The 26,159-nt window shown below is 39.7% G+C and overlaps 1 protein-coding gene across 2 annotated transcripts; it reads right to left on the bottom strand.

Moving 5' to 3' along the window:
- Positions 1–9,175: 9,175 nt before the first annotated feature.
- On the bottom strand, positions 9,176–23,797 carry mxra5a (matrix-remodelling associated 5a). 2 transcript variants are annotated; one of them, XM_044345354.1, is made up of 8 exons: positions 22,726–23,797; positions 22,054–22,283; positions 21,731–21,860; positions 20,505–20,895; positions 16,289–20,368; positions 14,124–15,042; positions 13,674–14,000; positions 9,176–12,208 (listed from the first exon to the last, which is right to left on the bottom strand). In XM_044345354.1, the coding sequence occupies exons 2-8, from the start codon at positions 22,242–22,244 to the stop codon at positions 10,618–10,620; spliced, it is 7,629 nt and encodes a 2,542-aa protein (XP_044201289.1). In that variant the 5' UTR covers positions 22,245–22,283; positions 22,726–23,797; the 3' UTR covers positions 9,176–10,617. The 2 variants fall into 2 exon arrangements, with proteins under 2 accessions (XP_044201289.1, XP_044201290.1); XM_044345355.1 differs by lacking the exon at positions 22,726–23,797 and having other exon boundaries at positions 22,054–22,330.
- Between the last annotated feature and the right edge of the window lie 2,362 nt (positions 23,798–26,159).

Below are 26,159 nucleotides of genomic sequence, written 5' to 3'. Positions count from 1 at the left end.
ATTCTATCTTACCCAGGCAGAATAAATAAAAAACAATCAGAATAATGTTGACCTACAGGCATGTCCACATCTTCCTGTAGAATTACACTAATTCCCAGAGTGGGAGATGATCCAAAGGTCCAAAGTTTACCACACAGCTGCTGGAACCTGAGAGATTCTTTGTGAAGGTCCTGTATCTGTTATATGGCTGACAGAAAGCAGAGGGTTAGATAGTCAACATGTCACAATCACAGCTTACCCACCCCCAAACAAGTCACAGCTTACCCACCCAGAGGAAAACTTTGTGAGCATAGAATTCTAAAGTTTTATAATTTTTTTTAAAAAATGTGACCACAAAAAGTTCTTAAAAGCTCAACAAAACCATTCAAAAGACCATTCATAGGTGGTTATTGGATTCTTGGCTTTTTAATCAGAACAAAAGAGTGGAAGTTTCTCCTTGGGCAATACTGCTTCAACCAGTTATCTTTTCAAATATATGAGCACAAAAAAAAAAATTCTTAAACGCCAGCATAAAAGCATAAAACAACATTCCAGTTGATTTGTTTAGCATTTGATAATCTGACTGCTCTTGTTTCATGCCCCATTCAACCTACTTTTAGCAATGTGGGCGCATTCCAAGATCATTCAAGCAGCCATTACTTTGCTGAGTACAGTGTTATCATAATTGCTATAAAAATAAAACACAAGTTGTAATAAACCATAGTTTTCATTTAAGGGCAACACATAGTGGTGGCATCTGACACACTTCAAAACACCAATTTTTTAGTTTTGCACATGGCAGTGTCTTAGTGTGGCATTTTTATCACACTAAATCGCTGGATTGGCACATTCTGGCTACCATACCTTGATGACTACTTCCTTAATTACTGTGCATCAAGTAATGCACCACACTGTCACAGATCAGGAAATATTCAGGAAATATCTAATCAAAGAATAAGTAATCAAGACTAAGAATCTGACCATGACAGTTTTCAATTCTCAGTGCTACAGATCCATTTTGATCCATACTTAAAAAGTATTGAGGTTTGATATTCACCCCTATCGTAACTATCAGTATAATACTATATTTGGTACCTTGAAAATACTTGTGTGAGAGATTCTAATGTCAAGTCAAGTCAAGTCAAGTCAAAATTTATTTGTATAGCATATTTAAAACAACCACAGTTGACCAAAGTACTGACCAAGCTTAAAATACCAAAATAAATGAACATAAAAGTAAATACCAAATAAGCATAAAAGAAAACAATAAACATAATATCAATAAAAGAATTGCAGCACAATAGAAGGTGAAGTCAAGGTGTCAAACTCAACTCTAATTGAATGTCAATGAGAAGAGATGGGTCTTCAGCAGCAACTTAAAAGTTTCTAGGGTCTTAGCAGTTTTTATATGAATAGGTAAGCTGTTCCAGAGATTTGGGGCAGTCACCACAAAGGCCCAGTCGACTCTTTTTTTGTGTCTGGATCTTGGAACATCCAAGACCATCTGGTTGGATCGACTTCAGTGCTTTAACTGGAGTATGATGATGCAAGAGATCTGTTAGGTAACATGGCACCAGCCCATTCAAAACTTTAAAAACAAGCAGTAAAATCTTAAAATCAATCCTAAAACAGACAGGAAGCCAGTGGAGAAGGCCAATACTGGTGTTATGTGATCACGCTTTCTTTTTCCAGTTAGAAGATGGGTGGCTACATTTTGTACTAACTGCAAATGGCGAAGAGATCACTAGAGTCTTAACTGATAAAAAAGGCTAGTTTTAACAACTGAATTAATCTGTTTATCAAATTTGAAGGAGCTGTCAAAAATCACACCAAGATTCTTAACAAAAGATCAATTGTAAAAAGCTAAAGGGCCACGATATAATGTTATATAAGGGGAAAGTGGGCTATGGGCCACTGTGTATCCACTGTGTCACTGTGTGTATCTGTGTTTTTCATACCTCTTGTCCTCAGCTTTTTGACAACTGATTTTGGACCTCGGACTATCTGCACCAGAGATTTGGCCTTGACCATAGCCTGGATTGTGACGGTGATTCTGGAACAAGGATTGAAAAACTGACGATGGTGAGCTTGCTAGCCAGCTTGGCTAGTTAGCTTGGCTGTTTCACGGCCTGTGGTGGCTGCTGCAACTAACGTTATACCTACTATGCCTGGTCTTCTAGGCATATATTGCACAAACAAACAAAATGCCACCAAAGAAGAACTGTGCAATTACAGACGAGGAAGTAGAGGAGACAAAGAAAATGCTCGACTTTCTGTCAGAAGAGATTGCAACTGTCTCTAAGCAGCAGAAAATGATAATGGATTTGATGGGTGAAATCAAGAAACTTAAAAGACAAAATGCAGAGAAGGATAAGAGTATTTCCCTCTTGGAGTGCTGAGTGGCAGACCTGGAGTAGTATACCCAAATAAATGACATTTTTGTTAGTGTGTTGGATACAAAGGCCAGGTCATATGTGAAGGCTGTGGCGCCGATGGAGGGAGAGACCATTGAGCCCGATCTGGACTCCCTCAAGAAACAGGTGATCACTTTCTTTAACAGCAACGTAATATCAGCAGACTGCAATGATATTGAGGCATGCCATCCTCTCCCCCAAAAAAACACAAGCGAGAAACTGGCCATAATTATTCATTTTGTGAACAGGAAACTAAAACAGGCACTGCTCAGGCAGGGGAAAAAAACTGAAAGCAAGCAACGTTTTTGTCAATGAGCACCCGACTAAGAAAAACGCTGACATTGCCAGACAGGCAAGCTTCCTGAGGAAACAAAACAAAATCCAATCCACGTGGACAACAAACTGTGAAGTGTTCATAAAACTGAATGGATCACCAGAGGAGGATAAAGTGCTTGTCATTAAGGAGATCACTAATCTGGACAAGTACTAGTGATGGCAACTCCTGGGAGAGCAGGGACCAAGGTAATGAAACTATCTCTTGAACCTGAACTCAGGTCAGGTCGCAAAGACACTAAATGCAACCTTGACAAGTTTTGACAGATGTCATTCATCTCCATCTGAAAATAATGAACAACAAACAACACAAATAACAGAATATAAAAAACTGGGACTGAAAACATTTGAATACACAGAACATAAATTACAAGATATGGACAATGATATTGACCCTGAAAATAATTTCATTAACAACAATTGCTGTTACTATACAGATGATCAGTTCAACATGAAAGTCAAGTCAGATCATAAAATGTCAATTATTCACTTTAACAGGTCTAGACTGTAAAGAGTACGGTGTAGACCTGCTCTATGTGAAAAGTGCCCTGAGATGACTTTTTTTGTGATTTGGTGCCATATAAATAAAATTGAATTGAATTGAATTAACAGCAGAACTCTATATGCAAACTTTCAAAACATCAGAGAATACTGAAGTCAATTTAAGAAACCATTCAATATAATACTTATATCTGAGACTTGGCTCAACTCTGAGAAAGGTATGGATTTTTAGTTGAATACATATGAATTGACTTCCATTAATAGGAAGAACAGAAAAGGAGTGAATGTGGTTCTGTATGTGGATAAAAGCTTCAATTATAAGGTAGTGGAAAGTATGACTAGTATTGATGATGTGCTGGAATGTATTACCATAGAAATCTGTATGGAAAAAAAGAAAAATGTAATAGTTAGCTGTGTATATAGAACACCTGGATCTAACATTGAAGTATTTAAGGATAGCATGGAGGGATTGTTTGCTAAGACAAGTAAGTTTGTGCTCATTTGTGGTGATTTCAATATAGACCTCTTAAACCTAAATAAGCACAGAATTACTTAAGAGTTTATCAATACAACATATAGTATGAGTTTATATCCAGTAAACACTAGACCTGCTAGAATAACATCACACTGTGCCACTCTAATAGATAATATTCACTAATGTTATGGAGGACAATACAATGGGCGAGCTAATTAACAAATGACATCAGTGACTGTTTACCAGTTTGTATAGTTTATGACTGTAATTATAAGAAGGGTAAGGATGCCAATAACTTTAGATACAAACGAGTGAGAACAGAAGAATCTATGAATGCATTTAGAAGTGAATTACTAACACAAAACTGGAAAATAATATATGAAAAAGAAGATATAGACAAAGTATATGCAATTTTTTAGATACTTGCAAATGAGGAGTTATGTTCACTCTGTTCCCCGCTATAAAATGAAGGCTGAGTTTAGTTTTCCTGAAGATTTGCTGATCAAATCTATCTCTGTGTGTAAAAAAACATTAAGTTATTTGTATGGGGAAAATGTAAAATGGGAGAAGATTGATACTAACATCAGTAGATGTTCCTGGGAATCAGATTTTGGGACCATGATAAGTAAAGAAATATGGGAAACTGTTTTATTAAATGTAAAATAGATTAGTTGCTAAAGTGTGTCTCATTCATAAACTGCATGTTACCCGGTTTATTGGATCCAAGTATGATCCTGTTTGTCCTATAATATGTCCAAAATGTAATACTGGCAAAGCTACATACTCTCATGCTTTCTGGAAATGTCCAAATATTGTGAAATTTTGGAAAAACATTAAAAGGAAAATGATGGTATGCTCAGATCAGTATTAAACCCAGGTGTCTGTTTTTTAGGATTAGATGATGCAGCAAAGCATGCTGTTAAGTATAAATATGTTTTGAGAATTTGTTGCTATGCTGCGAGGTTATGTATTCTTCAAAGGAGGATTGGTGATAAACCACCTGATGCTACCCTTTTGTTTGAAAAATTCCTGAATTTAATTCCACTCGAACGATATCATACATGACTAAAAACAGATTGGACCAATTCCTCAATACCTGGAAGCTAGTCTTAATTAGTATAGAAGATGAATTACAAATTGGGCTTCAGAAGTATATGAATGTATCAATATTGAATCATGACTACTTATAATATATGTATGTATGTATGTATATAAATTTATGTAAGATTTAACTTGCAGATCTGTGACTATTATTAGCACTAAGATATGTATTACAGCTGCTTCCCGTGAGTGAGTGTGAGAGTGTAAGTGTGAGTGTGTGTATGTAGGTGTCATATGTATTATATATGTGTCCCTCAGGGTGGGTGGGGGGTACGGGGGTTGCGGGGGTGGGATAATGTAGTGTATGATCATTACTGAATAAGAGGAAGAATGGTGTACATATATGTATTCATTATTTACAGTTAATTCTTGAGTTTGCAAATGTGTACACTTGACGATGCAATAATACTAGTAATAATAAGAAAATTGAACAAGTAAAACCAGTAACTCATATTTTTTATATTTGTAACTTTATATAAAGCTGGGGATAGACACCACTTTACAAATTACAGACATGTTTCTTTATTTTCCCAATTCTCTAAGACACTGGAAAAAAAAAGAAAAACTCTTTATTTAAAGATCAGACATTTTCATTGAGAAGCACAATTTGCCGACTAACAGTCTGTACGGATTTAGAACAAAGAGATCAACATCTTTGGTGCTAATTGAATTAATAGAAGAAATTACCAATTGTATAGACCAAAAAAGTATGCAGTGGGAGTATTGATAGATCTAAAAAAAAGCCTTTGACACCATTGATATTGATTGATGGGTATAGTATCAGTGGGGTTGTGCTGAATTGACTGAGAAGCTACTTAAGAAACAGGCAACAATTTATAAATATAAGTGTGCATAAATCAACATGCATGGATATTACTTGTGGAGTCCCTCGGGGGTCTGTATTAGGCCCGAAATTGTTCATTTTGTGCATAAATGATATTTGCAGAGTATCAAAAATACTGAAATTTGTTTTATTCTTGGACGACACTAATATTTTTTGTTCTGGGGAGAATTTTCAGCAGCTTTTGGAGTTGATCCCAAAGGAAATAAGTAAATTAAAACAGTGGTTTGACCATAAACAAATATCATTAAATTTGAACAAAACAAAGATTGTGTTGTCTGGAAATTGTAAAACAAACACTCACAAGTGATGATAGACAATGTTAATATAGAAAGAGTAAACGGAAATACATTTCTGGGTGTGATATTAGACCACAGAATCTGCTGGAAACCTTATATAAGATATGTATGCGACCAAAGCTGGCAAGGAGTGTTGTAGTTCTGGGAAAAACAAAACACATTCTGGATCATAATGCATTGTACACTCTGTATTGTTCACTTGTATTACTGTATCTGGATTACTGTGTGGAGGTGTGGGGTAACACGCACAAAAGCAACTTATATTCATACTACAAAAATGAGTCATAGGGATAGTTAACAATGCAGGACATCGTGAACACACGAACACGCTGTTTTTAAAGTCACATGCTTTGAAGTTCATGGATTTGTAGAATTTAAGACAGCACAAATAATGTATAAAATAAGAAACAGTTTACTTCCAGGTAGTATACAAAAAATGTGCATAGACAGAGAGGGGGGGTTATAATTTAAGAGGAAAGTTTAATTTAAAAAAAACATTTGTTTGTAGTTTGTACCACTCTGAAGAGTATGTGCATTTCAATTTGCAGGGTAAATTTGTTGAATGGTTTGGATATAGAACTCAAGCAAAGTCCAAATATAAATCAATTCAAGAATATGTACAAAAATATAATTTTAAAGAGGTATAATGATGAGGAAGGGTTGGTAGGATGAACTCTGAGGTCATTTCTATATTATATCTGATTGACACTGGGTGGATATTTGGGTTGTACATAATAGCATTGGGGTAGTTGATAAATATTTATATTATGTATATATATATATACATATATATATATATATATGATAAATATTGAGTATAGTAGTAGAATGACCATATAAGTGTATACTTCTTCCTTCTCCTTTTCGGATATGTGATATTTATGTTGTTTATAAATATTGTTTATGATAATTTGTTTATTGAGAGTTTGCAGTATATGTTTGCTGTTCATTTTTTTGTTATTCTTGTTTTGTTTTTTACTTATCTGTTACATGTTTGAAATAAACATAAACATAAACATGATAGAATGTTGGCAAATTAAACTCTTGGCAGCCAGTCAGCCTTGAGGGCTACAAGGCAACTTTACTGAGTCTACCGCAAAATACCATCAAAGCAACAAAGTTTTGTGTCATCTCTTTTCAATTAAGCAGTGTATTTAATAAGCCTGCTGATCATATGATTTACTATGAACACAAGCATTCATGAAGGCAGCGCGCCACTCATGTGAGCACACTGTCAAAAACAAGCAATATATCACACATGCACACTTACAGTTAGCTCGAAGCGCTAAATCAGAGCTTGATGAAAATGTTGTCAACATCACAGCAGCCACAGGAAGAAAGGGGTTAGTTCACTGCTGCTTTCATTACCAAGGAATCTCCACATCTACACTGCGTTCTCATGCGCTGAAGAAAGAAGCCAATGTCTTCTGATGGAGCAATCCTTTCAACTTTTCTTTAAATTCAGTTTCTCTGTTGCTCAGATATGAAGTGCCTTGATGTTCAGATGTATTGATCGTGTTGCTGTAGGACATGAATTCTCCACAGCCAGAGCTCCCTCATACTATCTTTGATTCGTCAATCAGCTAGCGCGCTATAAGAAAGTTTCCCGTCATTCATAGATCATAGTAGGTTCGCTCACTAAAGCTTCTCCTCATTTTGTTGCATCTGAGTGGAAGAGGATGTGCCTTGATTAGAAATAATCCCTTAAATCGTCACTTCTTTTTCAATTTCCTATGATGTCAGATGCCTGTTTCTTTAATACACAATCGGAAGTCAGAGCAGTTAAGTAGAGGAAAGTAACTGTGCATCTGAACAGTGTAAACATCCGACTGTGGCATTACTTAATCCTGATGAGAGTCTCTGTCAGTAATGAGCGCAAACTACAGCTACACGCGAGGAAAAAAAACAGGTGGGCACAAGATGTAAACTTTTCTGAATTGTATTTGACTATGTCCTGGGTCACACACAGACAGCTTTATAACACAAAGAGGTCATGGCAAAGTGAAGCGCTGTGTGCAATCTGCTTTAGCTGTCAGTCCTCTTTATCCACATGGAGGGAAAACATGCATCACTGCAGCCTAATCAGTTTTCAGGGTGGAAAATGTTGATTTCATCTAAGCTAAAGAGTATTTGGGTGGAAGTTAGATGAAGCAGCACAATGTAGAACAAGTTAACCCCAGTGCCCTGACTGTCATGATGAATACCAGGTTTAACAGAGAATCAGAGATATTGAAATTTCTTCTTTCTTTTTGAAGTGTGACTCTTTCAGGCCGAATCTGCTGAACTAATGGGGGATTTCCTCATGGCTCCAGATGTTTCTTCTTTTTGCAAGAGGAGACTGTGGCTGTATTCCCAGAGCGATGATTGCGAGGTTTTACTCATTTTACTCTTTAATGGTGACCTACTTCCTTCATTCAAAATGCTAAGTTGAATATCTTCTCAGATTTTTATCTGTGCTCTGCTCTCCAGGGCCAGCTGAACAAAAACTACGTTCAACTTTTGAATAATTTCATTTAGAAAAAGTATCCAAAGTCAGTCAGTTCCTATTTGTGTTTCCTGAAGCTTTTTTGGCAAATGTCCCCATCTCTAAGTTTTCATAGAAACATTATTCTCATGTATGGATGTCATTTATAGTGCAGTGGCAAACAATCTTGAGTCATCATTTCTCCAATCTTTTGCTTTCCCTGCCTCAGCAATAAAAAAGTTTTTGTTTTTGACTCTGAGCTTAGCAGAAACGGCTGGAAATCTTTTTATTAAAATGCGGGAAAATTGCTATGCATCACAGTCTGTCAAAGATAAATAATTTACAAATGAGGACATAGAGGCTGCATCAGCACTTTTCAGAAGCAGATTCAAAGATGGTGTACAGTGCTGGGAGCAGAAAACAATCAGTATTTGAAATATCTGACTCCAGTTATGGAAACACATTAAAAATCCTTAAGATGGACGTTTATGTGTGTCTGTGTTTATGGCACAGTATGCCGATAAATGTGTGTAAAAAATTTGGATGAGTAAAATAAACAAAATAAAAATCACCTGCCTTAAAAAATCTATCTCAGCAACATTATACATATCTGTAATTAAGTTAAACATTATTTTCTAGTTAAAAAAGAGAAGTTATGTATTTCTTTACAGCTTGACATAATCTGTCCTTGTCAGAATCAGCTGTGCTGAGTCATCAAAGCAAGGTGTCTACAAAGAGTCTGCTCACTGATCAAGACAGAATCAGCCAAAGGATCAATTGCTTTAATGTTTAACACCTTGAGCGCAGCTTATAGAGGCAAAAATGATGTTATTTTGTAGGCTGTTACATTTCCACTTGCCTAGTAGTCCCCAAAATGCTGAGGATAATATAAAAGGGGAAACATTCAATTTTAACTTCATGTTACTCAGATTCCACAGTTTACTACTCATATACTTATAAGTAAACCATATACTTACTTATATGGTTTGCAGCCTCTTCCATGTTATGTTTTTGGTCCCATTTGTCTGTCTGTTAGTGAGCAAGGGATGTCAAACACTACTAAAAAAACACACTGACAAATTTGACAAATTGCCATGACTCTTGAACACAATACACAATCAGATTGAGATGATACATTCAATATGAACTCTGAATGATAACATTACGCCTATGGTGGTGCTTCAGCAACATAATAGTATCTGTATTTTGATGATTTCTGGATGCGGATGCAGATTCTGAACAACTCTTTGTTATTAAAATAAAGAATTGAATGCTCTGCAGTCTTGGCATAGGAGTGCACTCTGAGTGCTTTCTACTTCATTGGAATGAAATCAACATCACCTTTGCGAATTTATGCCCTTCAAGCACATTTTATGGAGTGTTCACCAGATTGCATGAGGTGATGACATAGTAGATCATAGTCGTTACTTGATTGGTTGGTTATTTCTCTTTTTTCCAAGCATAGTAGGAGTATAGAGGAGTTTTTCCTTTATGTCCCCCACTTCCCTGAGTGATTTGAAATATAGAGAAGTTGAGAAACGTGCCTATATGTTTTATTTAAATTTGGCTTTGCTATGGTGGTTAGAGAGCATAGGGCTAACAGCATAGAGCCAGACAACCCTGACCATTTAGTAGTGCCATTACATGAAATCATTTTAATGCTTATAATGCTATCATTTGGTAAAGGTCACCACTGTACTTAAGTTATTAGCTAAAAGCTGGTCATAAGCTGTAAAACCCAACAATTAGATGGTTGATGGTATAAACTTACAAGAACATGGCAACTGTCTACATGCAAAAACTATTATAATAATGCAGTGCTACACTGAAAAATTGCAATCGGTGAATGGGGACAGGTGAACATACGTATGTCAAAGCAAAGTATTAATTTAGTCTGTTTTTCCCCATGGTCAACATTTCTATAGCAAAATTACTATGAAAAGTAACTAAATGCTCTAAAATGGGAGGTCCACTTATATTTCTCAGTGATTTGGATTACACACAAAATAGTGGAAATGATCAACTACAGCATACAAAATATCATCAATTCATGGCTTCTATAGCACTGCAGTTTTCAATCAAGTCATTCTTTTATCAATGTGACAGCAGTTTTTACAACATTTTGAGAATTAAAAACATTAGCTGCTTTTAACTGGGCAGTTGCTTGGGCATACAGTATGGCGATGGATCATGATGAACAGTGACATTTTTCAGAACACATTGAGAAGTGTAGCTTTAGAGTCTATGCCAATGGCATTCCTGGCTGTGCATCGGTAGACACCAGCATCTCTTTCTGTTGGATTCTGGATAATGAGGGAGCCTTGTGGATGGAGGTACTTGTTTCCAAAAAGGCGTGGCTGTGCAGTGACAGCCAAGCGGGTTTTATCAGGTGTTTCCCATGCCACCTCTGCTCTAGGGATCCCAGTTGCTATGCAGTTCAACTGAACAGCGACTCCACGCTTGGCATAAGTTACAGAGGGAGGACCATTAGTAATACGAGGTGGGTACGCAATCACAATTACTGACACAGACAGCTGAGAGCTGCCATACTCATTTGCAGCTCGGCAAACATAGGACCCCCGATCATAAACTGATACTTGTTGGATGGCAAGTGTTCCATTGGACAGTACAGCATATCGCCCAGCTCTCTGCGGCCTGTTGAGGACAACCCCACTGGGTAATGTCCATGTTAGTCTGAGGGGTTCACCACTGGTTTGACAATCGAGCAAAAGGGTCTCCCCATTCATAACGCTGACAGGAGTGTTGTATTTGTTGTTGATCTCCGGCTTTCTCCCTGGAGACAATGTGATGATACTCTCCACAAGTCCTCTAGAATTACGCCCCAGGCAGCGGTACGTACCAACTTCAGCAATAGACGGATTACTGATAATCAAAGAGCCATCTGGCCGGTGGAAAAACTTAGAGGACCGAGCACCACTCAGCAAAGGTGTACCGTTGGGTAGGATCCAAGTGACGTGAGGTAACATTGTGCCCTCGAAGGAGCAGTTCAACGTTAGGGCATTCCCCACATTCAGTGATAGGCTATCTGTTTTGGGGCCTCTAATTTGTGGCCTCTCGACAAGCTCCTTTACATTCAAGTGAACGACCAGCCTGACCTCCCCTCCTTCATTACGAGCGATACAAACCAGCTGCCCTGAGTCTGTCCTCTTAGGTGACCGGATTTCCAAGGTTCCATTCCGGTGAACTGCCATTCTGTTGCTGTAGTATGGTGCAGGGAGGATAATATTTCCTGGTAGGACCCACATGATGCGAGGGGTAGGAGTTCCCTTTGCCACACAATCCACCAATTTCCGCTGATCCTGGACTGTGTCCACCCTAATGGCATTTTCAGTGCCTCTCAAGCCATTGATCACTGGAGGTGTTACCATGACCTCCAGCATGATGACTTTATGGTCTTGTCCTGCACTGTTTCTGGCTGTGCAGGTGTAGTTACCTCCATCAAAACGTTGTACCTTCTGAACCACCAATGTCCCATCATTTATGACCTGGTATTTGTCTAAGGTAGGGGAGATTACTCTATTTGTTGGGGATATCCACGTGATGACTGGCATTGGTTCCCCTTTGGCATTACACCTCAGTGACACTGTCTCACCGTAGAAAACCTTGATGATCTTTTGGTCTTTATTCTGGATTTTTGGTGGAGCAGTTGAAACCTTGATCTTGACTTTGACCTTCATCTCATCTTTGCCTAGCTGGTTCTCGGCATAGCAGGTGTAGTCACCCTCCTCTCGCATGTCAACATCATTGAAGTACAGTGTCCCATTGTCAAACACTACATACCTGCATAAAGTTTGGGCAGAGAAGGGGAAGAGAGGAATACAGATAGTTACACTTTGATGACTGGAGTGGAAGACAATAAATACAGCTGAAGTATGAAGGAGTTTTTGTATTGTAGCAGCACATGCCAAAATTGGTTCTTGAAGTAATTTTCTGTGGAAGTGATGAGTCATTAATCTTAAGGTGGGGAGCTGCCACTGTAGCACAGTCGGGGAGTAGTTTCCAATAAGTGAGCCCAGTTATAATTTGATGAAGTAATGGCATTTGGCCATTTCTAATATATCTTAAAATGTCTTAATTGATTAATGGCAGGTTTTTTGTTAAATAAGACAAACTAGCAAAGCTAAAGATTTGGGTTTTGTAGGAACACCACTGCCCAGTATTGATGGGTCAGTTCAAGAATTATTTAGTATTTTTAAGAGAACAGGTCAGACTGGTTCATCAACAGAAATTAATCCACATGTCAAATCAGTGCAATCTTACAGCTGGACTTAACTCTGAAACGTTTTGAATGAGGAGATGCAATGCAAGGGCTAAAGACGTGAAATATTACTGCATTGGCAGTGACTTCACTGTTGGCTGGCTGCCCTCCAAAATGGATGTAGTCAACTACATTTACAACAAATTCAGGAATTCTCACACATCCATTCATTAATTTTTCAATTAATTTTTACCCAAACAACAAGTACAAATTATTCATACTGCAAAAACAACTGCATGCTCTATTCAGTTCTGTCATTAGTTCTGGATGAACTAGGATTTCATTAAATTGCAACATTTAGATCCACATAAGGATCTTAAGGTGCTGAAGATCTTTGTGGTAAAGTAGGAGCATCAGTCATGAGCTGTAAACCCCAAACTTCTTTATTTGTGTATCAGTGCTCACACTGGTTGGTTCAGCTTCAGAAATTGGAGATGCGTGTAAAAATTCTTTATGTAGTACACATGCCTTCATGTAGTTAAACAGTGACAAAAAGCATCAAAGGTGAAAGGTTTGCTATTGAAATTTTTAAGTGTTTTTATCCTAAGATATGTTAATAGCACAGTTTAACAAGAATTTGGAGATTTCTTAATATAAAAATAAGCCAGCATATATTCTGATTTTCACACCAGTATTTTTAGGGTATAGGGGGAGGACAATAAGGTGTCAGTTTAATGGAATAAAAATTTCATAAGTCTAGCTCACTTTTAACCAGGATAGAAGTTTAGCAGGTTCAGTTGAAAGTCTACCATCATTGATATCAGTGGGGTGGACAAGATATTAGATACACTCCTTGGTATAACCTAACACACTACCGAAGTACTACAACCTCCAAAATAACCATAAAGTTGAATCAACACTAATTATAAGTATACAACAGTAGGGAGGCAGACTAAGCTGGACTCCCTTTGTGATACAGGCCAATAGAGGTGCCTTCTAGAAGTGAAAGTTAAATCCTAAAATTCACTAATACTAAGCAGCTCATACCTGCGACTGCGCCCCCCACTGACACTATCCCTCTGTTTGACTGGGTTGACCATGGTGCCATCCGGCAGTGCCCAGCTTATCTCAGGATTGGGGAGCCCAGATGCCACACAGTCCACCTTGAGGTCTCCACCGTACACCACCTCCTGACTGGATCGCTGCAGCTTTTGCTCAATCTTGGCTGGCCTGGTCAGCACGTTGACCCGCAGCAGAACATAGTCATCACCCATCTTGTTACGTGCCACACACAGGTAATCACCACTGTCCTTGTCGGTCACAGAATGGACAGTTATGGTCCCGTTGGAAAACACCTTGATCCTGGGGTCAAAACTGTAATAACAGTAGAAATAATGGCATTCAGAGGATCATAAATGTAGGCATTTATGTATTTCACCGAGGATTAAAAAGCTTGTGCTTTTGTTAATGCTTGCTTACAATGATTTCTTACAATACCTGTACTGATTATCTACTAGCTTCTTTGAGGGCGTCCTCCAGATGGTTCGGGGCTCTGGCTGACCGGTTGCCACACAGTTGAGCAGCAGCTTCTCCCCATAGATCACATCTGTTCTCTGGGGAGATGATGAGGTGATGCTAGCCTTGGCAGAGGATGGATTCCTCCTTATACTTAAGATCACTGCTCTTCTGCTGGATGCCACTGCATTACTGGCTGTGCACTCATATCTTCCAGCATTCCCCAGGCCCAGTCCACGCATGTAGAGAGTCCCATTGGGGAATACAAAAAGATTGCCTCCAGTAACAAATTGGGAAGCAGTGAGCTGTACGCCATCAGGTGTGAGCCAGCGGATGACAGGTTGGGGGGCACCTGTGGCAGTGCAGTGGATGTAGGCAGTGCTGCCCTCTGTAAGTGTTTTGTTCTCATATTGTGTCTGCTGAATCACAGGTGGCAATGCTGAGACGTAAAGGCGGACTGAGACTGTGTCTGCTCCAGCTGCACTGCTACCAATGCACTTATAAATTCCTCTGTCTGTGTAACTGGTCTGGCTGATCCGCAGGGTTCCATTACTCAGGATGGCCACACGCTGCTGAGAGGCAATACCAAGTGGAGCAGCAACCATGTGGACATGGTTAGGGAGCACCCATGTAACTCGGGGTGTAGGGTGCCCCTCAACTTTACACTCCAAATCAGTGTTGCTACCTAGATGCACAGTGATGTCTCTGTGCCGAGGTTGGAGGACCCGCGGGTGTTGAGACAGGACCACAAGGTTGACCACCATCTTGTCTGTACCGTACTGGTTCTGGACCATACACAGGTACTGGCCCCCGTCCATGGGCTGTGTGTTCCTGATGATTAATGTACCATTCAGATAGACCTCAAACCTCTGGACCCTGGTGTTCTGAGCAATACTCGCCCCTGCATGAGTAGAAAGACCGACATGTAAAATATGCAAAGTATAAAATTATAGAATGGATAATGTTAAAAGTAGGAGAGAACCAACACAATGAGGGTGTCAGATCTTACAAAGAACTGTATACTATGTGCAGGGAAAATACCCATTTCTGATTGGCCTGAAGACTTTGACATAGAGTCCTTATTTCAGTTTTTGACTATACTTACTTAGCTTAACTTAATTTGTTTTAATGTCATTTTTTTTCCTAGGGACCTCACCCTATGTTCAGCTTCTCGTACTTTATATTTTGCTTTTCCTAACCATAAAGGGGATGTCTATTGATTTTACACAACAAATTATGTTTAAAGGTATTGGGGCGTACTATTTCACATGTGAAAAAAGTTGTATAAAACCTTTTGTGGCTCCAGAGAGAGCTGTGCAAAGTGTGATAAATTGCTTCAAGTGATATCACTTGTAGTGTAGTTGTATTCATTATTTATTCTGTATTTGCAGTATCAAAAATAGTATCACTATCAACATTCTGTCTGGTGACAGTGTTGATCTTGATTGCTACCAAGTTGCCATGTAATAAGCAAGAAGATGTTCTCCTAGTTGTGCAGTAGACCCCAGGTAACAATATATTTAGCTGTGGACTGTGAAATACATATTTCCAACCTTAATATCTGCATAAAATAGCATGGCTTCCTCTGATTAATAATAAAGTAGCCTAAAAAGAAAAAAAAAACTTTTTGTGGTGTCACACTTTATGATTCTCATTTATGATCCATTCTGGAGGTCATGTGTGAACACTGTGCTGTGCTATAATCATGTAATATCATGAACATATGGAAAATATATCTTCACTGATGATGAATGTCTAACCATATTGAATCCTTAACAAAAATAATGGAGAAATTCCTTGCAAATTTGGCAGACATTCCACAATGTGATAGACATGTAAAAATGTCCATTCAGACATCTTTGGAAATTGTTTTGATCTAACATTAGATTATATTTCACAGTAACATGCAGCTGAAATATATGGAAGATGGCAGGTGTTTGCACTGTATTTTTGAGCTATAGTTAAAGGATAGTATTGTATCATCAAGTGTTAAAACCTGTTTTCTGGGCTCTTACGCACTATGTGATTACACTATATATACTATACTATAATCATTTCCATTTTCTATAGTAACTGTAAAGAAGGGATGGCCAAGGCTGACCTGAAAATGTATGTAAAGCTAAGTTATCAGGTTGAGTCATACATACCACTAGCAACTTTAGTCCATGACAGGAAGGGCATCGGCTCGCCCACAACCTCACATGGAAGCTGAGCATCTGTTTCAGCTTTCACAGTGAAAGTCTGGAAATTACTCTTGGTTATCCTTGGCTTCCCCCTTGGAATAGATCCTTGTTCAGGTAGCTGCTGTTTTATGGACACATCCTGAGTGCTTGTTAGTAGTCCCTCTCTGGATGGATCAGTCTGGATTGCAGTAATTGTTGGGGTAGGGGTAGTTGTCTGCTTGATTGTCTGCCTGTTGGTCAGTTGTAGGGCTGTAGAAGTTGGATTTGTACTAATAAATAGAGCCAGTTTGTGGTCAGGTGATTGGGTTTCAGGATGTGAGTCTGATATTGTCTTAGGCTCTGACGTGGTGATGGGTTGGATTTGTTGGTCTTGAGTGTGGTTGTCTGGGATGCCGTTGATTCTTGGAGCTTCCCGGTTGGTGGCTGGCAGTGAAGGGCCCATTTCAGCTCCTCCGTAAGATATTTTGGGCAGTGTGACATGTGGCACCACACTAGGTAGGATCAAAGGATCAGGCAGTGATGAAGTTGCAGAGGGAGGTGTTGTAACGGTGGTACTTGTGATAGGAGCATCAACATTAAGTCCAGTTTCCTTAAGATGCTGATCTACCCCTGACTCACTACCTGTGGTCTTATTTTGACTGAAACTATGATAAGATCTCTCACGGACTGTAGGTGTTGTTGCGGTAACCTGTACTGTCTTCAAAACACCCTCAAAAAGCATGCTTGGTGTTGTAATTGAACTACTTGGAGTATATGTGCCAGAGGTTGCAATGATTTCATGTACAACCAAGGAATCAGCTGAGGTAGATTGAGATTGCAACAGTGAAAAATGCTTGCCAATCTCTTCAGCCTTTTTGGTGGGTGTGTATTGATGGCCTGACTGATTTTTCTTGAAATCTGTTTGTACTTGCGTTGCAGTGTGAAGACCCCCAGAGGAACTGTCAAACCGTGGCACAGGTTCAAGGTCTCCCGTAATGCTTTCTGTTTGAGTCTCCTCTGAGGGTTTAACAGGTGGAAGAGAGCTACCCATAAAACTCTGCTGAACGGCTGATGTGAGCACATCCAAGTGCTCTGAGGGAGATGCACTCTCTGAGATTCCCAAGGCTGTTTGAGAACTTGTCTTTCCGTGACCTGCTTCTGGAGAGGCTGTTGGAAATGATGGTGCCACTGATGTGCTTTTGAATAGTGGTTTGGCCAGAGGTAGAGGGCTGTCCTTTGTTTCCAGGGGAGAAGCTGGTAGTGAGGAGGGTTTGGTGGCTGCCTCGTCGTCATGCCTGGAGACTGTGCTTTCTTTATGACTCAGTCTGCCTGATGACACTGCTTGGCTGTCAGTGAATGGAACAGTGGTATTGAAATTGGCTGTTGTTACTTCTAATAGTTCTATTTTTAGCTTTGTAGAGGCAGTGGTCCTGACTGTTGCTAGGGGAGAATTTTCTGATGTGGTGGTAATAAACTGGGTGGGTTTATTCAGCTTTTGCTTCCTTCTGTTTGGCTTTCTTCTTTGACTCCCATTCCTTCTCCGAGAGTTATGTTGTCGGTGGCGTGGGGGTGACTGTTCTTCAAACTCCTTCCTTCTAGTTGTAGTGGACACAATATTAGTTGTGTGAGATGTTGTTGTGGTCATTGCTTGAGATTGAAAATCATCAAGTGTTGTGGCCTGTGGCTGAGTATGCGGCTGTGATGTTACAGTCTCACTATGATATTTTCCATTTCCTTCTTGGCTTGGTTCTGATTCATTTGGGTTGACTGAAGGGATAATCTGACTTCCACTCAAAGAGAGTTCTCTGTCATTATTAGAGCTGGCAACAACATTCGGTCTATCTATATTATTACTCCGCTCCGATGCCTTGAACCAATCAGCTGTTTTGACTCCATCAACATCTGTATTTGTGCTATGGTTTTCTTGTAGAGAAAATGTACTGCTGCTACTTGCAGTGTTTGTGTTAGCCTGCCAAAAAGTGACAGCATGTAGGGTAACAGATGTGGTCTGTGGGAGTGAAAAAACACTGCTTGAAGTAGTTTGTAGCTCCAAGTTTGTATCACGAGTTGTGTGCTGTACATCGTACGTACTCTGTGTTGTATGAGGCTTTGCTGTAGCATGCATGCCATGTGTGTAACTGCTGTTTGATATCATATCATGTATATTATGTGTGGTGTAGCTCTTAGAAGTCACATATGTGCCTTGGCCTTGTGTAATGTGTTTATTAGTTTTCATTTGTGTATGTTGTATTGGAATGTGTGGTGTTGTGGAATAAACTTGGCCGTCTTTCTCTTGCACAGCCACGCCATCTGATGATCCTTCAATATTTTCTTGTGACTGTGTTGTCTGCTCTGTCGGTTTCCTTTCTGTTGTGTGCTGTTCTGAGATAGGTGTCACAGTATTCTGAGCATTTCTGTCCCTAATCTTAGCCAAAATATCAGCCCACTTCTCTGGGTCTATTTTACTCTTTGACATATTAATCCTCCTCCTGTTTTCAACTGTATTCTTACTGTCGTCAACACGTGATCCTGTTGGTTTTCGAAGCACCGGTTGTCTCTGCCGCATACTCCTTGATGGATGTACACCCCTCCTACCTGGTGCCACACCTCCTGGAACTCTCCTTCTCAAAGGATCCAGGCGGCCCTTTGGAGCCCCCTCCCGAGTAACCTCAGTGTCCCCTGATGCCTCCTCTGTGTCCTCTGTTGGGACTTTAATCTTAGTGTTGACCCCTGAAGCTGACTGAGGTTGTACTGGAAACTTCCTCAAAGGCCTTATCATCCCTTTGCGCCTTACTAAAGTGATTTTTGTAGCCACTGTATCCACACCATGCTGATTCATAGCAATGCATTTATAATAACCACTGTCCAATAACTGAGTCTGTGGGATATGCAGAGTGCCGTTTGAATAGACTAATGCTCTGGTGGAATTGGCTTGGAAACTAACTATGTTGCTGCTTGGTAGAATCCAGTTAATTTCAGCATCAGGGGATCCAGATGCAGTACAAGGCAGGGAAATGGGGTTTCCTGCAAATCCTTCGATAGGTGTAAGTGAGGCATCTTCCCCTGGAGGAGGGCTAGAGGATTCCTGCACTGTCAGCTGGAATGACAGGACAGCAAGGTCTCCATGAACCTTGGCAAGGCAGTAGTAAATTCCTGTATCTGCATGGCTGACAGATTTAATGACCAGCCGTCCATCAGTGGACACAGACACCCTGTTGTCTGGGCTGCTATACGGTGCCTCCATCTTGGAGCCGTCTGGCAGCATCCAGTGGATAACTGGTTGGTCAGAACTGTGCACATTACAGTACATTTGACTTGGGCTTCCCAGGATAGCACTAAACACTTTTCGAGTCGTGTTTGTTGACTCGATCATGACCCATGTCCTCCTCTGTCTCCGCACCAACTCCACGTCCACTATCTCTGACAAGTAGGTGCTCAAGATCAACTTTACCATCTTGCCTGATGATTGAAGTCTGTTCAGCTGAAGGTCCATAGATGTCTGCATCAGCCACGCTGCCTGGGCCATGATGTTAACCTTAACACCTGTGTAGTACAGGGCATCCTTCTCAGAATCCTGTCTATACACATAGGTTGGATAAGGATCTTTACTGAGCATAATCTCTCTTTGTAAGTGGGCTGGCACGTTGCTGTAGTATGCAATTAATCTCCACAGTCGCTCATACTTTTCTCTATCAACAGGACATTCAAGATCCACTGACAATGTGATGTTGGACGCCAGCTGGAGTTGGTTCACTTGCTCCCAGTTGATCTTGGTAAGCTCTCTAGGTTCACCAATGCTACATTCCAGATCCACCTCGTTCCCATGTTCGTCTGACAGGCCCAGGGAGATGTTGCCAAATGGTTCTCTGAAATCCTCTGTGGTCATTACCTCACTCTCAACGTCCTCAGGTAGGGTTGTCCTGTGAATAGAGCTGATGATGGGGCGGCTACAGACCAGGTTCTCCACAGCCTGGAGCTCTTTACTCTGGAGGTGCCTGGGAGAGGAGCATATAGGACACAGCTGGCCACCAGGGAGTGCCCTGTCCTTTTTACATTTCAAGACACCTGCAGCAAAAACAATAACAACGCAGTCAAATTAGACCATGAAGCAGAGTTATCTATGAATGTTCTGATTTATTTGATATGCTCTAAAGTCTCAGTTTTTTTCTTTAGTGGCAAGTGCTGAGTTTCAAAATCTAACCTGGTGAGGTTTTATTCCAGTCATGGAGCCACCTCATGTTGCAGTCGCACGTCCACGGGTTTCCATGGAGGAACAGATTCTCCAGCTGAGGCATGGTTGCCACCAGCTTGGAGGGCAGTGACATTAACCCATTGTCTGACAGGTAGAGGTGCCTCAAGGTGGAGACGTGGAAGTAGTCCATCAGGGTGAAGGTGGTGAAGGTGGCTGGGTGGAGCTGCTGAAGACGGTTGCCTTCCAGCTGCAACAGTCGCAAGGAGGTGAGGCCCTGGAAGGCGTCTGGGTGTATGAACTCCAGATGGTTGTGATCCAGGTGTAACCTGGCCAAAGCCCACAGACCCTGAAGGGTGTGTCTGTTGATTTCCTTCAGTTTATTGTAGCTAATTTTCAACATCTAAACCAATAAGCAACAAAAAGAAAGAAAGTCATCATTACTAATCATGAAATTGTGAACCTATTTAACCCTGTCGCACCCACCCAGAGGCATTCATCTGAAATCTTTGATCCTAAATTTTTCTAAGATGAGACACATACTGAACAGCACATCTAGAATATGTTTATTTAATGTAACGATGCAGCCATATTTCAGTCAATATAAGCTTCATTTAACAGAAAAGGTTTGGAACAAGAACACACGGAACATGTATGTATGTGATTATCTTGTTAAAGGAACATTTAAGGGGAAATTATGGTTCACATGACATTAAAAAAATATTTTTATGTAAAAAACAAACAAACTTGTGTCATGTGTTGTACTATTTTCTGCTACAGTTGCTATGTTATTATATAAATCAGATTGATACTTTTTTTGTGCCAAGCTTTTTTTAAAATGCTCCTTTAGATTCACATTTTGACATCTAATTGAATAATTGAATGTCATGTTTTTGGATTTTTTTGGATTTTAATTCATGTTTCAGGTTTATTTTTGGCATTTAAACAGTAAAAGTAAAAAAGTATAAGAGAAAGCAGGTGAGAGACAAAATAAAATGTTTGCTGTTCTTTAACCCTTTTGAATACAGCCATGATGCTGGTCTCTGCTGATCAAGCAAATTTGTAGATATGATATAATAACTAAAAAAAAGGCCAGTATTTGTGTAAAATAAAAGAACACACAAGGCTTGTGCAAAGAAACAATATAGTTTTGTCATTGGGGTTCAATTTTAACCTGAACTACAGCAGCCATTCATAAATATGGTGATTAGTTCATTCCCATAGTGTGTTAAGTGTACCTGCAGTGATATGAGGTCTCTGAAAACTCCATCAGGCAGACTGTGGACATCATTCCCATGAACCATCAGAAGCTCCAGCTTCCTCAGGCCAGCAAGTGATTTTTCTGTGATCTTATTAATGCTGTTGAACCTGAAACAACAAAACCAAAGTGGGTGGTAAGTAAACATTGAACTCATTCATGAGAGACAATACATGAGCTGAGTATTGTCTGTCAGAATATAAAATCCCTTTGTTATACTGCATTAGGAGTGTAATCCAACCAGTGGCAGTAGCAAACTAACAGGCATGCCAAGTCACTGTTGAGGATGCCAAAAGGACTGACCCCAGATTCATGCGTTCCACATGTTTAGGTACAGCAGCTGGGATGGTGATGAGGGAGCGGAAGGTGCAGTGGAGCTCAGTGGGCTGGGGGCAGGAGCAGGGTCGGGGGCAAGGAGCAGAGGCAACATGGGGCAAAATCATCAGCACCAGCAGGGTCTGGAGGACGCACATGGCGGGGAGGTCCATCTTCATCCAGAGGGTTTACAGTCACAGCAGCTGTCCGTTTGATAACTACAATAACAGTAATGTTACCAACATCGGTACTATTATGTTACTATTACATTAATTTCAACTAAACTATTACTTTTGCTTTTGATGCTGCAATTACTAGTATTGCTGTCTTAGCTAACAGCGTCAGCATTAGGCCTATTATTATTATTATTATTAAAATTATTATTATTATAAATCCCGTTTAAAATACGCGGGACAAAATGTGACGGGGAGTCAAAAACATACCACGAATTGATATCCTTGTAAAAATATCATTAAAACTGGAACTGCAATAAAACAATCTGAGTAACAAAGAGGCAAACCCAAGTTTGGCTCACCGCATGAATGGATGAACTCCGGTAAATTACGCACACTGCGCTGCAGCGGAGGTTTCAGGCAAAGGTCTTATTAAATATTTGATAACTTCAGCTCAAATCATTGTAATGAATATAGACGATCTTACCTTAAAACCTTGATAGCATATCTCCAGGGAACTCCTCATATTCCATTTTAACATAGATGAAGTGAAGAAACGCACAGTAGAAACCAAAACAGAACAAAATCTGAAACCTCTGAGAACAAAGAAACAAAGTTGGTGCAAAAAACTCTAAAAACACACATAAAGCAAATAGTTAAGAGAGATTTTGATGTTAAATCCTGAGGGAACAAGTTTGGGTCTAACTCCTAAATGCCATTGTGCGCTTTGGACCTCCAGTTAGGAATGAGTGAAGCAGCTTATCCAGCGCGCAGTGGGGAGACGCAACAGGAGGAGCCAGTGAAGTTTTTCAAGAGGACAGAAGAGGCTGAAGAGTTTTTGTAGTGGGTCTGACTAAGAATACGATGCTGTCATACAGCCAAACTTTATGCTTTAAGCTCCTGAGTGTAAGAATGCTTGGTTAGTGGTGCTGGTGAGTCATACTGAAACTACGAGAAAGTAATTTAACCTCAAAAGTTGACAGTTTCTTTCAAGACCATCTGGATGGAAGATGCATGGAAATCTAAAGCCAAACAAACTGGATAAACTGTTGCATCAGAGCTGCTGCTGACAGGGCTGGAACCAGAGTGTTTGGGGCCATGAGCTGAACTAAGTACCCTGAAGATTGATGGTAGTAGCTGAGGAGGTGGCCTTAAATGCAACACTTTTTAAGCTTTGCTCATTTCCATCTGAAATATTTCCTAAGTTTGGTATTGAGAGTACAACAACTCTTACTCTCAAGCTACAGTACCTCATTCACCCTTCAGTTTACAGATTTTTATCCTGTAAAAACAACAGAAGAAAAAATGGATAACAGCATATTGTGTCAATATACACATCAAATGTTTCCTATAAAATGAATACACAAGTTAACAAATAGCACATATGTGCCCAGGAGTGCTAAGAATGCTTGAATAAATACTGTATGGGCAATGTAATAAGTTAGTCGGAGTAGTCGAGTGTACATCCACAAATCCTCATTGGGACAGGTGCTGGATATGAGAATCAATTCAATTGTAGCACATGTATGATTCAAGTGAGCCTTGGACACATTATCAACTATCAAAACATTCATATAAACAGAATATCACGTCATGTGTACATATAGATCAAAGGGGAAACCAGAAATAGTGATAAGTATGATAAAATAAATATATATCTATATAATCCTATAGGCTAGGATTATATGTGTCAGAGGCACTAGAAACAATTATATGGGTCATAATGACAAGATATGCCTACAATATATCATTGCTATGTTCCTCCTTTCCATCCCTTGGGTATTTACCTGAGGAAGACCTATAGGTGGTCAAAATGTTGCTACTCAAATTAAAGAGAGCTGTGATTCTACTGTGTGGTTACTCCTTTGTATTGTAATGTAATAGATTGCTATAAATACAGTAGTGGTTTATTTACAGTACATGCATGTACATAAGAGTGATGGTGTGAGGAAAGAAACTGTTCTTGTGTCTGGTAGTGTTGCATACAGTGTTCTGTTGCTGAAACAGGCTGTTTCACCTCTCAGTGGATGAGGCATCCGCAGGGACTTTCCTGCATGGATGGTTTACAAGTCCTGAATTGTGGGCGGCTCCAAACCAGATTATGACTGACTCAGTAATACTCAGTTCCTGTGGCAGTTAATATCAGTTGTAACTGATAACCTGCTGCTGCTCCTCCTTAATAACAGCCAACAGATCTTATAAGAGCCTATAACATTTATTTTTGACAAATTATCTTAACTCAAGGTCACCTTACTAGCTTTTTTATGCTTTGAACCATATCTCATGGACTTCATCACCTGATGGGGTTTGCTCGGCTGTCAAGACACAACCACAGTAAAGAACTTCAGTTACATGAAAAGTCTACATATTTGACTCTGTACTTCTACATTCATTACAAGGCAAGTAACCACCAACAGAAAGACAGCAAAACACATAATGCTATGAAATGACTAGGAAGCCATTCATTTATTTATTTTATTTTCCCATTTTCTATAACTTGAATCAGTTTGGCACCAGAATGAATGAATGAACACTTTGTGGTGGTTCCAGGCCCACATGGGCCAACAAGCATGGCTGGATCAATCCGTTTGATGGCCCAGAGGTAAAAATGAACAGCATAGGCCCCAATTAACCCCCCATTCCTCCCACTCTATTCAGTACGTAGAGTTTGTATGTGCTGGCTGCAGGTTTTCAGGTTTGTTTTGTGGTTATTTTTATTAGAAACATAAATTTAGGAATATATGAGCACAAAATTGAAATAGTTAAGGTCATAAAACTAGATTTTGGCATTGGTCCCTCTTCAAGATGGAGCTTCAATAAATCAGAGCTCAACTTAACACTTAGGGGAAGATTAGGGTAATGTATCAAACAATTGACCCCCCCCCCCCCCCCCCACCGCCACCCCCACCTCTATTTATCAGTAGAAACTGACCATTTTGCCCCATTATACTATAAAATCTCCATTATTACCAGTGTATATTACAGCAGCATTGGCCAGGGTCATCATCAGTACATCTCCATCATTTAGTAAATTGTTGTCTTAATAAGTAGCCTAACTGCACAACATAGCCTTGAGGCAACAAAGGGAAAGTCACAGGTTAGGAATATATATCAATCTTTATGCACAAAGCTGTAATTTCTACAACTAGTTATCTTGATTTAAAGATGTCATAGGTAACTTTATCTTTTCGGGCACTTTTGCCACTGCTGGTGCTGCAACATTATAGCTACATGTCATGAGATATTACAACATGTAAAACTGAAAATATGTATAAATGGGAGGGAGTGAGGGTCAAAAAGACTTTCTCTTGTCTCAGGGCAATAATACAGTAGAGGGTTCAGCCCCATGTCATGTAAGCTGATATTTTGCTTTAATGGCATATATAGCCAAGCAAAGTTTCAATTAAGTTAAATAAACAAACCTTTGAGCTGTCAGGTCCAATGGAGTTCTTTGCTGGGTTTGTAGTCAAGTCTTTCCTGCAAGACACAGCTTACAGAGGCAAGAGAGGGTAAAGAAGACTATATTGATATGTGTCAAACTGAGTATATGAGATTCTTAACAGTTTAAAATACATTTAGTCATGATATACACTGAATTTACCCCTTAACCTTAAAAGATGCTGGCTATGCCCTTCTCTACATCTCTGCTTGTGAAGAGAGGGGAGCTGGTTGTTAAAGGTGTTAAACTTCAAACCCTTTCATTAACACTGACTCACACATGCACAGCGTACAGTCTAGACACACACCCAGTGGAAAAAAGCATGCACAGGCACATATACAGACACACACAGGGCATAACAACAATGGACCACACATAAAAAACAGAAGTTGATAGGATAGCCTGAAGGTAAGCTGAGGACCTCTGTGTCATTTTGTGTAACTGGAGTGTTAATATCTGTCTGATATCAGATCAAAACTAAT

The sequence above is a fragment of the Thunnus albacares genome, chromosome 24, assembly GCF_914725855.1.
Source record: "Thunnus albacares chromosome 24, fThuAlb1.1, whole genome shotgun sequence".
Taxonomy (NCBI): Eukaryota; Metazoa; Chordata; class Actinopteri; order Scombriformes; family Scombridae; genus Thunnus; species Thunnus albacares.
The sequence above is the reverse complement of the archived record's forward strand: the minus strand, read 5'-3'. Positions and strand labels throughout refer to the sequence as shown.